The sequence below is a fragment of the Vespula pensylvanica genome, chromosome 5 (genome assembly GCF_014466175.1).
Source record: "Vespula pensylvanica isolate Volc-1 chromosome 5, ASM1446617v1, whole genome shotgun sequence".
NCBI lineage: Eukaryota > Metazoa > Arthropoda > Insecta > Hymenoptera > Vespidae > Vespula > Vespula pensylvanica.
Genome location: NC_057689.1, coordinates 2384692 through 2400037, shown reverse-complemented (window position 1 = coordinate 2400037; position 15346 = coordinate 2384692). Strand labels below are relative to the sequence as shown.

The following is a 15346-nucleotide window of genomic DNA, read 5'->3' as shown; positions in this document are numbered from 1 at the left end:
CAAGAAATTTTTATTACAAAGTTTAATATTACCGTCATCCTTGTAAAAATAGTTGGACCAAGAAGGATCTTTTAACCCCTTTTGATATTTTAACCGAAAGCGTCTAATATATACGATAACGAGCTTCTCCAAGCCGAAGTCACTTAGCCATGGTAGAAGTTTCGGCTTCGACTAGAATATCGTTAGACACGCTAACGACTAACACAGAGAGGCTAGTCTAACTTCACCTCTCTCTCTTTCCCTCTTTCTCTCTTTCTCTTTCTTCGAAAATCTATTAACAATCACGAAAAGATCATTGGTTTACACCATTAAGACTTTTCTTCTTGATAATCTTACATTCGCTAAAGAAATTCGTCGATCTCATATAAGAAGATCTTAATCATTGAAATAAGATTATATCTACGTAATAATTTTATTGTTTTACGTATATGTGTGCGTGCGTGCGTGCGTGTATGTGTGTATGATATGGCGGTATAACTTAACAATTTTAATGTTATTTTTATCTATAATCGTATATACCAAGTATAGCTATATCTAAGTAATTTATTTAGAATCGCGATCGATCGAAAAAGGTAGGCATAATATATATGTATGTATTTATGTATGTATATATTTATGTATGTATGTATGTATGTATTTACGTATGTATGCATCGTGCTGACAGTGAGAGACGCGCTATCGGCCTCGCTTGAATGCGAGATTAGAAAACGATCCGAGTTCGATCAGTTGTTAATTAATGACCATCGATCTCGTTATTATCGGAGTCCTGTGATCAACAACGTAGAACTAATTGATATCTTGATCTATCGTATTACTTTTATATCCTTTAAATATTTATTCGATTACAAGATCGCTTTCTTTGCATTGTTTAATTTTGTCTCTCCTATCTTTCTTCTTTTATATATATATGTTTTTCTTTTCTTGGAAAAGTTAATACGAAAGAATCTTATTTTCATCCTAGATCATCGATATTATTAATATTGGATCATCCGTTATCGTAATCAATTACATTTAACATTTCGTTGAAATCAAAGGAAATACATTTCAAGGTTGCACCATATCTTTGTATTATTTATTCGATTAAATCGTTCGATTTCTTGATATTATACTTGATCTAATTCTTTCTTTATTTCTTCCATCTCTTTTTTCTTTTTACAAAAATTCATATGAAAAGAAATAATTTGTTTCATCCTAGAGATAGATCATCGATATAATTGACTAAAAAATTTTCTTTCCTTTTCTTTTCTCTATTTTTCTATTTCCCTATCGTATCAATATTTATCCGATCGAAGGATCGCTCAATTGTAAAATATATATATATATATATATATATATATATTATAAGATATATTCTAGCAAAAGGAAGAAAATGAAGAAAGTAATAAGAAAAAATAATATCGATCCTTGGATATAATTTCATGATTAATTAATTTCGTTCGAATCACTATGTTTTCACCATTCACAATCACGATCGTATGTGAGGATCGGACTTAAACCGAGAATAGAGAGGGAGATAGTTATTTATAGATTCGAAAGAGAATGATCGAGAATAATATAGAATACTAGATTTCGATCGGTCACGAATTCTATGCAGTAAGAGGATTTATTTCTGGAATAGGGATTGGTGAACTTACTTATCAAATATTACCTAAGGTAAAGAAGGAGGGATGTAGAATGGAGAGAGGAGGGGAGGGGCCGAGAGGTAACGGGGATAGGTAAAGGGTGAACGGTGTCAAGGGGGTGGTTGAAAGAGGGACGGATAATGGGGGTAATATTCAGCCGATGGCCGTTTACCCTTTAACGATCATTCCTGTTGGTTACGGTCGAAGTTGTAGAGGAAGATGGAGGAGGATAGAGGTTGGAAAGAGATGAGGAGGATGAGAATGAAAAGGAGGAATGAAGAGAAGGAGGAGGAGTTGTTATGCGTCAAATTTAATTTTCCAAGAAATTTTCCGCACCGTAGGTGTAGCGTATTCTCTCTCTCTCTCTCTCTCTCTTTCTCTCTCTCTCTCTCTCTTGCTCGTTATCGGTCTCGTTAATCTCGAAATTGCATTTCCATTATCCTGCTACTTGGGCACAGATCTCTATCGACGTCTATCATATGAAAATAATCGGTCATAAACGAGACAGTTAATGGTTGGAGAAGAATAAATGATATATATATATATATATATATATATATATATATATATATATATATATATATATATATATATATATATATATATATATATATAGATTCATTGAATAGTATTGTTTTAATCTTATCATTAACTAATACTCTCACTGTTATATTAGGTACATATACGTCTCTGCCTAACCATAAATTGTATTTTATAAAAATACGATTATCGATATTGGAAATACTATTTTATCATGGTAACCATAAAATTTCAATACCAGTTTGGTTCTATTTCTAAAATACATCGTCGATTTCTCAATGCCTATCTCTAAATATATGTAGGTACTTAGGAAGGTAGTAGAGTACTGTCTGCATACTCTATTCGTATGTATAACTATATATTACATAGATATCTTTATATACGTACGTATAACGAAGGATATTTGAACGGTCTCAAGAGGAGAGACATATTCGCGTCTTTACATCTTGGAAGCTTCTCTTAGTACAGCTCGGCTATGTAAACCTTAGAAGGATGCACGCGATCCTTCGATCGAGACGAAGAAGACGAAGAAGACGAAGAAGAAGAAGAAGAAGAAGAAGAATAAGAGAACTAGCTATGCCGACGTAATGAGAGACTTCGTGCCGAAGGAAAATGAGTCCCTTTTATCGAGTACGTACTCGTATTAAACGTGTGGGTAGAAAAGAGAGATAGAAGGTCTCTAGAAAGGTGCGTCAACCAAAATGATTCTTTGTACTCTTCGCGGTACAGGAGACACGATCGAATGAAATCTCGATCGCATTATTCGATCGGTACAAAGGATATAATATGTACATATATATATTTTTTTTATATATATTTTTATATGTATATATAAATTTTTAATGTATATATATATATTTATTTTTTATATGTATTTTTATATATGATTTCTTTCCTTTTATTATATATATGTATATTTTTTTTATATATGTATTTTTATATGTATATATACTCTCGAGTAAATTTTTCTCCTTCTTTTTTTTTTTACTTTTAATATATATATATATATATATATATATATATATTTCTTCAATTTTTTTTCTCTTTTGTTTCTTTTTCTTTTTTCTATACGTATCAAAAATTTTATCGAGATGACTCTTTCAACGGACGATTCTTCTTTTGCCTTCATAATTTTAAGTCGAACCATCGAACCATAATCGTTTATTATAGTTGTATCTCATTACGAATGGTAATACGTATGTTCTTATTGGATTAAAAGCGGTTTTAGATCCAGACGTTCGCGCGCCGTTACCACTTATCGAAGATAAGCTGCTTAATGATCTCGATAAAGAGGTGCGCGTAGGTACATCGAGAAGAAAGAAATAGAGAAAGAAAGATTAAGATTATTTCCCATGGAAAAGAAAAAAGAAGATGGACATTGTTTCGCTTATATAGAAAAAAAAAAAAAAAAAAAAAAAAAAAATAGGAAAGAGAAATAAAAAATATAAGCAAAAGAAAGTTAACGTTCGAAAGTTAACTCTCGAGTACGATGTCGGCGATAATTAAAATCAAATATACAAATAAATTTTCATAAGTTGATTGTGTTAATAGTATTATTGGAAAATTCACTTAACACGATCGTCTCTTCTCGATCGTATTATTACCATCTCGAGATCGAGTATCGATTTTTATACCGACACCTACCTAATCGAATTGAATAGCTAACAGAGGTAAGTAAGTACTTACCTCTCTACTATATTGTCGAGTTATCGAATTACTTTATCGAGTTTTACGTATTCTTCTTAATACATACGATATATATATATATATATATATATATATATATATATATATAACACTATTACATTTAGAAGAAAATTCTTACAATGATTTTACAGTGATTGTTTAACATAATTTCACGAGTTTTATTCTTCCTGAGATATATAAGGAAATAATCATCGAAGGATAATTAGATATTGTTGAAAGATATTTATATTCGTTTGATATTTATTTCATTGAGTCGTTTTGAACAATCTTAAAACGTTTAAAAAAAGTCTTAAAACGTGTTCATTAATTTTATATACTTATCTCGCTACTGTTTCTTCATTCCCATGTAAATTCGAGTAAAAAATTTTAAATATATCCTTCCTCCAGGTTTATTCTCCTTTTATTCAAAGGTTTTAAGAAAAGATCGACCTCTCGTACACTCGACGGAGATACCATAACAAAAAGAAAGAAAATGATAGACCGTGGAAGGCCACCGCAAAGTCGTTCTCGTCGTGCGCATCTTTGTCCTCGTAAATACGTGACTAAAGATACTCTGACGATGATTGTCAGGTACTCCTCGAACTCACGGATGGCTTAACTCCTGCGGTTTCGTAGCCTTTACAGAATATTTTTATTCTATCTTTATCTATTTATCTATCTATCTATCTATGTAGTTGTTTTTGCCTTTTTTATTAAGCCGAAAAAATTTTTATTCTACGATACGAACAATCAATCAAATCAATTAGGTCCTATTTTAACATAATTAATACAATCAATCGTTACATATGATAATAATAATAATTATTATTATTATAAATTTATTAAGTACAATAACGTATTTCTCGAATTAATTTCGTCCATCGTTTTTCGCTTCGTTGGATGATTAAGAAGGAAATAAATAAAAAGAGAATAGAATTCTTTTTTCATTCTTTTTTTCCAATCTAATACAATCAATATCAATGTAGTATATACAATAATTAAATATATTAATTTATTCGTCAATCAATCGCACATATATATATATATATATATATATATATATATACACACATATATAATAGTTATAAATTAATTAAATACGTATAAAAGTAAACACATTTAAATAATTCCATTCGTTCATATTTCGTATGATAATTGAAAGAAAATCTTAAGTAATAATAATAATCGTAATGATCGAGATATCGAGTTATCGAAAATGTCTCGAAAAAAAGAAAAAAGAAAAAAAAAGAAAGAAAGAAAGAAAGAAGAAGAAAAAACAAATGGTCGATCGAACGATCTATTTGCGATCGGTGCTCTTCGTGTAACGAGATTAGTATAAATTATTCTCTCTCTCTCTCTCTCTCTCTCTCTCTCTCTCTCTCTCTCTCTCTCTCTCTCTTTCTTTCTCCTTCTCTTAAAGACAGTTCTCGATGGACTATTTAAATAGTCGAAGATAAACAGGATATCTCGTGCTAAGCGGAACGGATATAATATACATATGTATAATATAATATATTGGCTATTCTCGATATAATAGTGCGTGCGATAATTGCCTCGGATAGGTGGCATTTCGATAACGAGTGCGCAAACGAGTTCCCTGTTGCGATTTACACGGTTACTTTCGCATAAGTGCCCTCCTTTCCCTCTCCTCTAAAACCCTCCTCTCTCCCGATAAAAGTTTATTTCGATTCCTGTTTGTATCTTTTGCTGCCGACTTCTCTTGCTAGTGTGTAATGGAACTGGTGCAAACGATATCGGATTAACGGTTATTTTATTAATGTCTTTACGGCAAATCAAACGCACCTGTTAGCAAATACAAGTGAGATTCCACCGAGCTCCACGATTCCTATGAGCTTCGATTTAAATCGATTTAAATTATCGATTTTTATTCTTATTTTTATTAAGCAATAAGAATAAAATGGGAGATATTTTTTTCTCGATAATTGATAACGTAATCGAATCACTAAAGGTAGATTGATTCGTTATTTCAAAAAAATAATAGATATATATTCCGTATCTCTTTATTCTATTAAATTATATAGGTAATAAAAGAAACACACACACATATATATATATATATATATTATAATATATTATATATATCATATATATTATAGTATATTATAAATATATATATATATTATAATATATATATATATTATAATATATTATATATATCATATATATTATAGTATATTATAAATATATATATATATTATGCATCAAATATGGATATATATTATCGTATTTGAAAATTATACATACCTGTATAAAAAATTAACAAACGTATGAAATATATATTATTTTCTTTCGTTTCATTAAATTACGTACACGATATGATATATAACTTCCCTCTCTCTCTCTCTCTCTCTCTTTTTCTTTTTCTCCATATATATATATATATATATATATATATATATGTATATATATTTACTTACATACAATATACATTTATACACAGTAAACATTCGAAAGGTCCTTATCGATGTCCTTTTATTTTTGTTCGGTCGAAAAGCAGTAGCTGGAGCATTTCCAAGAAGAATCGGTCATCCCTATCAAAACAGGACACCACCTAAGAGGAAGAAACCAAGAACGAGCTTCACAAGGATACAGATCGCCGAGCTGGAGAAACGTTTTCATAAACAGAAGTATCTCGCGTCGGCCGAGAGAGCGGCCTTAGCCAAGTCCTTGAAGATGACGGATGCGCAAGTGAAAACATGGTTCCAAAATAGACGAACGAAATGGCGGTAAGTCGACGAATTTTTATTTTACAAATACAGATACACCTACGTATGTACGTATGTATGTATTAACGGGAATAATCCATTTTTCTTTTTTCTTTTTTCTTTTTCTTTTTCGTCTCTTTTTTTTTTTTTTTAACATTGACCGTCTCTTCCTTGTCTCCTAACTTTTTCTCGACCCTTCTCTTCGTTACTTTCTCGACAAAAACCGAGATTGAAAGCCGAACAACGATTTAATATAATTATATTGGATACATTTTATCTATGGAGAATAACATGTGTGTGTGTGTGTGTGTGTGTGTGTGTATATGTGTATAGGAATATATAAAGATGTTATCTTTAACAAGGAGACACGATCGATATCAATCGTAAACATAACAATTTTCGAAGGTTTAATAAAGGACGATAATAACAAAAACAATGCGAGTTTAATTATCGGAGAGTACTCATCGTCGAAGTTTTGTAAAGAAAGGTAAAATGGTAAATCGTTGTGTATTACAAGGATACTTGATTCAACTATATATATTATATGATTATATTTAATATATATTATTAATATAGATTATATTGAATTCACTATTTTCTTTTTTATTTATTTAATTATTTTTTTTCTATTAGACGATCATAGCAATTTACATATTACATATTACTACGTACTTACGTATTTACATATACCACATACATTAATTTCTATGTTTAAATTCGTAATAATTATTAATACATACATCGAAGTGTGTTTCTTATCAAATAATCCGATCGTGTAATCGAGAAGAAAACACCTGATCGTACCTGCTACGTATTAGAATGCAAACCATATATACTACATATATATATATATATATATATATATATATATATATATCTACACATACGTGTCAGTAACATCACTTAAAATGGCCGAATTTAACGAGGCATAGTTTCGTTCGAGCAAAAGAAATCGAGAGAAATGGAAGAATTGGAAAAGAAAACGCGTGCTCGATGCCACCATCGGAATTTTAATAGCAACCGAACGGTTTGTGTTAAAGCGAGAAAGAGAAAAGAAGCAGATCTTTATTTCTCTTTCTCTTACGCATACACACGATACAAACATACACACGATACCATATACATACGAACATATATATATATATATACACATACATACACATATATATACAAACATACACACATATATATACATATATATGTATATACGTTTCTCTCAAGAGCGCATTGGGAGTCGAACTGTATGGAGTCTCTTCAAGATAAGGAAGGACGAAAACACGTCATTTAGATAAAAGGGGCCCCGTTCGTGGCGCGGTCTTTCGATAATACAACTCAGGGGCGTCTCGACGGCGAGACGAGCACGGCGACATTCTCCACCATCGCCATCACCATCACCATCACCAACTTCACCAGCTCCAACAATTCCACAAGCTCCATCAGTTTCACCACCACCAATATCACTACCACTACCATCGCCATCATAAACATCATCACTAATACCAACGTAATCTTTCTTATTCTTTGCTCTCCTTCTTCCAACTCACCTGCCACCGCAGAGTGAATTTCTAAAAGCTGCTATCCTCCCTCTATCGTTCTTTACCTCTTTTGGCCCTTCTACGAAAAAACTTATATGTATTGGTAACTACCTAAGCATACATGTATGTACGTAGATAAATAGGTACATACATATATATATATATATATATATATATATATATATATGTTTCACACAAACACACATATATATGTATGGTATGTATATATGTATATATATATATAAACTCATAGATAGGTCCAACCGAGGAAGGATTCAAGTGATAACAAGAACGAGACCGAGCTGAAAGAATTGGAAATTCCTTCTTGGGAAATGGACCTCGAGTTATCCTTTGTGTTATCCTGTTTTTTCTTATTCTTTTCTTTTTCCTCCTCCCCACCTTCCTTTTTCTTTTTCTTTTTCTTTTTTTTTTTTTGGTCTAACTTATATCTATCCTATAAATAGTTCGTGGAAAATCGATTGGGTCTTTAATAATCTTTTTTTCTCTTTTTTTTTTTAAACAAAAACTTTCTTCTTGGTTCCTGGAATAATACTCCATCGCGTCCTGCATATGCATAGATTCTTTCTTTTTTTTACTTCGTTTCCTTTTTTTTCTTTTTTCTTTTGATAGAAACGCGAGAACGAAATAAAAGTTCAATAATAATCAACGACGTGTTTAATTTCGTCTCATTTATATCGCATCCTGTTCACATAGAGATGTTACTTTCTAATTAAGTCTCGCGACTCAGATTTACATACATACATACATACATACATGCGTTCTCTAGTAGAGATAAATAGCCAGATAAATAGAAAATATTCATTGAAAACGATCGTTAAACGATATTACGTTTGATACGTCGCAAGTTAGAAGGTTGAGAAGCTTTTCGGAAAAGGTTTAAAAAAGAAAATCATTAGAGAAAGAAGGAACAAAAAGTAAAAAAAAAAAAAAAGAATAGAAAAGAAAAAAAAAAGAAAACGAAAAAAAAAAAGAAATAAAGAAAAGGCGTCGCGAGAGGGTGTTTTCAGAGAGACGATATCCGCCACGGAGTGAATCCGTGTTACGAATCTAGCTCAAAGTCTCGGTGGTAGTCCGAGCGAGCAGCAGCTGCGTTTAAAGTAACAAGATGACTGTAGGCAGAGACGAGATAACTCGGTCTCAATAATTCAGCTACCTAACAGCTTAGCCTTGTCCCGTACATAATGTAGTCCGCACCCTCCCGTCGCGTTCTCTCATCCACCACCACCACCACCACCACCACCACCACCACCACCATCACCACCACCACTACTAGCACTACTGCAGCAGCAGTAGTAGCAGTAGTACCACCACCATCACTTTCAGTAACCAGCATCAGAAACATCGGCAAGAGGAGTAGAAGCGTACCACCCCCTGCTTTGACTGCCAACCATCACCTCTCTCCCCGTCTCACCATCACCGGGAAGGGGTGCTAACCCTCCTCGAAATCCTCCCACTCTCATCCCATCAGCCCTCTCTTTCTACCGGCAACCAGCCATCCGACGGGCTCTTCCCTCTCAGCACAAACTTCTTGGCTTTTAAACTGTCAAACGACTCGAATCCGACGCCTGAAAATCGGACTTCGATATCTCTAACCTTCCTCTCTCTTTCTATCTCTATGTCTGTCTCTATCTATCTCACTCACTCGGGTACACCGATTCGACTCGTTTAAAGATTCATCGACTTCTGTGTACGAGAACGCCTACTGGTAACCGTTCGAACACGATCACCAAAGCTATGTCGGATATATCTACTATATATCTACTATATCGTTCGACGTCCTGCCTACGTTAGGTATATATTCTCTTTCAACCGGTTCTCTCTTTCTCTTTCTTTCTCTCTTTCTCTCTCTCTCTCTCTCTCTCTCTTTCTCTCTTTCTCGTCTATGCGAAAACGATCGAAGCAAAGCGTACATCGATCTGGATGATCGAGCACGGAAAATGATTTGTAACTTCGATCCGTCCGAGATATTATTGGTACATACACAGGTATATCGCGATATTCTCGAGTCATCGTGAATCTTCTATGTAAATACGCGATGTCTTCTCTTCGAGATAAAGATTATCTTTTAACCAGAACTATCTCTTCTCTTTCTTTCTCTTCCCGATACTTACATCTTGTTTATATATACATATATGTTTGTCTGTGTACTTTTTGTTTCCTTCTTTTTTCTCTCTCTCTTGTTTTCTATTTATTTATTTATTTTTTTTTTCTCCATTTTTTTATTTTCCTTTCTTTTTATAAATCTCGAACTAGATATCATTTTACTATGAAAGATTTAACAGCGATCGTTACTCGAAAAGATAGCAAATCGTTTCTATAGATCGTAATCGCGCTTAGGTATATTATAACGGTATATTCCGAACGATTTCTTCTCCTTTATTATCGATCGTATGTAAGACAATCGACCGTAATATTTTAAGATTTTTTACAAGCGGAAATCGAACGGATAACGAGACCATTATATTTTTATTTAATGGATCGACGATTTACGCGGTTGAAATTCTTCGAATCTACAACTACATCTGTATCTTTGTAACAAAAAAAAAAATAATAATAAAATAAAAAACAAAGAAAGAAAAAGAGAGAGAGAGAGAGAAGATCTAAATTGAAATTAGTTAGTTATCGATCATTCTCGATCGAGCAAGTGTCAAACGATCGGTGTTTGAAGAAACTGTTTTTATTAACACAAATCAAAGAACAAGTTAAACTACTTAATCCAAAGGGTTGCTTCCTCTCCATCTTGTTTTTTTTTTTTCTTTTTTTTTTCGAATCATTATCATAACTAGAACGAGACGACGACGACGACGACGACGACGACGACAAGTTCTTAAACTGTAATCGCGTGTTAGTTTATATGAGATTAGCATTAGAGATTAGTTATGTCTATAGAAAGAAAGCATCAAACAAGATGAAATCAAACGAATTTACATTCAAATAGTTCGGTCGTTCTTTAATAAGGGTAAAGGAATCTTCTATATCTATTTGTTAGTGTTAGATCAATAGATATTTTACATACATATATACTTATATATGTGTGTGTATAGGTATTAATATGTATTAATCGTTGTTTTAATCAGTTTCGTCGTTCGACATGCGGAAGAACGAATTAAAAAAGGAATTAGATATGTATTATGTATTAGGATTGATAAGAAAATACATGCGTGCGTACGTTAACGTTTATGTGTGTGTATTTGTGTGTGTGTGTGTTTTATGTCGTCTTCGACGGAGGAGGAAGTTGATCTTGGTCGACCGCACGCACGATCGGCGACGGAACGTTAATGGAGTCAGTTTCTTGTCGCAAAGAGAATAAAGATGGACGTTTTATATCGAATCGATATTATTTCGATCAAATCTTGTGGTAACGATCGGACGGACGTGCATCCGTTCGTTCATATCATATAAATTCTACGGTTAAATGTTTTGTAACTTGTATAAAATCATACAACTAATAACATTGTATTGTATCGAGTCACACGTATATTCTATTACATTATACTCGACTTTTAAATGCTTTTTTTTGTCTTGTCATTTTTCTTTGTTTTAAATCCAAAAGAGAATTATACGATCGGTATGTAATAGAATTGTATTGGTATAATTATCGATAATTAAATATTATACGATAATTTGATTATACTGTACTATCTAATAGTATGGTATGGAATATATATTACTAAGAGTACGGTTATAGTACAGTATAATTATAACACGATGATATTAGAATCGATAATAGATATAATTTAATAAATATACTGACACAATTATATCACATATGTTTATATTTAATTAATAATTATACGAACATAAATAAAAGAACATTCGTGAGACAATATTTCAAGAACGACAAACTTTTTAAGAAGAAACAATTATCTATATCCACAGGGTATTTTATATCGTTTATATTATCTTAGGAGAATGAAGAAAATTATTTCAGAATAAAACAAATGTATCGATAGTAAAGAAATCGTTACGGACGAGTTCATAAATTTCTATTAATTCACATTAATGATACATTAACTTGATCGTTGATTAGAAGAGAAAATTTCGATGAGCAAAATCCGCGTTTACATTTGACTTCTATAACAATGAGAGTAATGCGTCCCAGGTTACAGGAAAATACACGGTTGTTGTATCATCGAGTCGAATGGGGAAAGGGGGTGGTGAAGGTGGGGGTGACATCGGATAGGGTGAAATGGGGTGAGGTGAGGTGAGGCAGGAGGGTCAGAGTCGAAGTCGAACCGAACATTCGCTAGCATGTAGATACTGCTACACACATTGGGGCTGCAAAATGTAATCGGCACGGCGCCCTCAATTATTAATTGCTAACCGCGTTAATTACTTGCACGGGCGTAGGAGCAGCTGTCACTGGCGCAATGGCGTAACCGCAATGGATTTGCCGATCTACGATCTAATTCGCGTTAATCATAGCCAGTATTCCCGGGGAACTGTACGAGAACATAGAGAGAATTCTCGTTAATGGATAAATTCGTCAACGTTTATCGTTTAAAAGGATAACGGTTCGGAACCTGTCGATATATTTGACATCTTAAACGATATGCCGATATAATAAATCTAATATAAAACTGTCGTTTATATATATATATATATATATATATATATATATATATGTATGTATGTATGTATATATGTATGTATGTATGTATATATGTATGTATGTATCTTTCATTTTCGATCTGTATATAAGATCGGGTTGATCCAGAAATGGTTTCTTTTTTCTTTTTTCCCTAATTTTCTTTCTTTTTCTTTCTCTTTTTTTTTTTTTATTTTTTTAATTAAATATTAGAAGAAACGGAACATCGTGAAATTTTAAGTCCGATCTTATCGATCTTACGAATTAAAAGTTATTATCGATGGATATTAAATATTTGAAAAACAAATCATTTGTAATATATATTAAATATTAAAAATATATAATATATATATATATATATATATATATTTACAATGTATATCAAATCATGTATAATACGATTTGATTATATGATTTTTGAGAAAGAGAGAGAGAGAGAGACTCTCGAAATTTGAGAAAGAGAGAAAAGTAAATTATTACGACATCGCGTGAGAGAAAGAGACTTGGGATCTCGTTACGTCTATCGGAGAAGATCACAGGAAGTTGGAGGCGACAGGGACAGACTGGTGGAGGAAGAAGAGGAGGAGGGATCTTGGGTTCGAGGAGAAAAAAGAAAGAGAAAGGGAACAAGAGAACAAAAAAGGAAGGAAAAAGAGAAAGAAAAAATAAAAGAGAACGACGACACGGAGGAAGGGAGGATAAAAAGTAAGAGATAGTTTTGTGATCATCGAGTCGCTCGAATCACGTTATAATACATACTGGTCGGGAGCCACCAGACTTTTTTCTTGTTAATTTTGTATTTTTATTTTCTATTTTTTTTTTTTTTCAATGTGATTAACGTACGCATCTTGAAGAGAACCTTTAATTTTCTCAAAAAAAAACAAATAAAAAAACAGAAATTTTATTCCAAGTAATTTAACTTCGCTTTTGTCGTCGCGGCAATCGAATTAGGATCGAAGTGATACAGTGATTTTTGAAATAAGATTATATAAAAGGTATATGTGCAATAAAATTTGATAAATAAAAGTGCGAAATGTCGAGAGAAAGAGAAAGAAAAACAGAGAGAGTGAGAGAGAGAAGGTTTAAATAAGTGTAAGATAGGATCGGTATCTTGGATAAGAACAAAGGTAGGTACAACGAAATCGTTTAATTACCAAAGACCGAAGATTAACTCTAATGGAACGACTGTGTTTCGTTCGTAGCTCGTGTTAGAGTGCTCGCTACCCTGATTGGTCGGGTTATCTTAGCCGGCGCCTACCGGACGGGAGTATAACTTTCGGAGTTTAATTGTTGCCGATCCTTTATCAGTACTCTCTCTCTTTCTCTGTCTCTCTTTCTCTCTCTCTCTCTCTCTGTGTCTCTCTCTTGAACGTACAAGAGGAGAACGGATCTTGGCGATAAGCAAACTTGGCCAAAATGGATTGGTATTTTGTCCATTGGCTAAGGGGAAGATTACTATGGAATCTTTTCGTCGAAAACGATTGGTATAAAATAAATCTATATGTGTGTGTGTGTGTGTGTGTGTGTGTGTAATAAATAATATGATAAATTGAAATGATTATCATTCATAATTATCGATCATCTATCAGATAAACGACAGTAGACGAGAATTCTATCGAAGTCAGTCGAACGAGTCGGCCATTTTGTGGTTTTTCCTCGTTCACCTTCCTCCGTTATAATAGAGCCAATGCTAGAAAACAGACGTCGTTCTCGTTTCAACCCTCGATTACGTTAGAGAAACCCGTACCGACGGTGACGTCGACAGATCGAATTAACTTTATTACGTTTGTCCATCTCTTTGCCAACGGAGAAAAATTGATCGGAGTTGTTTTTATTATTCCTTGATAATTTCTATCGATATCATGTGGTTGGGTATCTTAACAATTGAAACATCTTGGTACGATCTAATCGTTCGATCGTTCAAGGTCATTGTATACGATATTATCTAATATTTCATCGTTGTTTTTCTTCAAACTAAAACTGATTACGTTGGTAACGTTAACGTTACAGGAGACAAACCGCAGAGGAAAGAGAAGCGGAGAGACAAGCGGCGAATCGATTGATGCTGTCACTTCAGGCAGAGGCTTTAAATAAAGTAGCTTACCCTACTACGGTGTCAAGTCATCCAACTGGCAGCACGGTACCCGGTTTGGACAGGCAACAACCACCCACGGCGTTGACGCATCCAGTGGGCCAGTGGGCCTCACCTTATGGGCCCCCTCAGCCTCTTGCCGAGCCGATTTGCTGAACCGTGCCGATTCTAGTAAATCGGGGGACTCTCGTCCGGTGGTCTTAAACGATGACGACGATGACGACGACGATGACGACGACAACCATAATGACGATGATGACGATGCTAACGACAGCGACAACGACTATGACGACGACGACGACGACAAAAGTTTATCGTTTTTTTTTTCGCGCGATTTATCGATTCTTCGAACTTTTATTTGTGTTCGATAAAAAAGAGAAAAGAAACGAAAGAAAAGAAACGTATTAACTGAATATACATATGTATATGTATATATATATATATATATATGTATGTTTATGTTTATGTTTATGTAAGAAGATAAGAAGAAAGAGAATTTTTTTTCGATAAACTTTTCGAATATCATCGATTCAAAT

General features: G+C 33.2%; 1 protein-coding gene across 2 annotated transcripts in view; it reads left to right on the top strand.

Annotated features, from left to right (window-relative positions):
- The window catches only part of LOC122629128 (homeobox protein 9), a 37716-nt gene extending 22610 nt beyond the window's left edge, over window positions 1–15106 (top strand). The window contains exons 2-3 of one of the 2 annotated variants that reach the window (XM_043812191.1): window positions 6367–6595; window positions 14729–15106. In XM_043812191.1, the coding sequence (XP_043668126.1) occupies window positions 6367–6595; window positions 14729–14966 (467 nt within the window). In that variant the 3' untranslated portion in view covers window positions 14967–15106. Of the gene's footprint in view, window positions 1–6363; window positions 6596–14728 lie in introns of both variants that reach the window. The other variant, XM_043812190.1, reaches the window with a different exon arrangement.
- The last annotated feature ends 240 nt before the right edge of the window (window positions 15107–15346 follow it).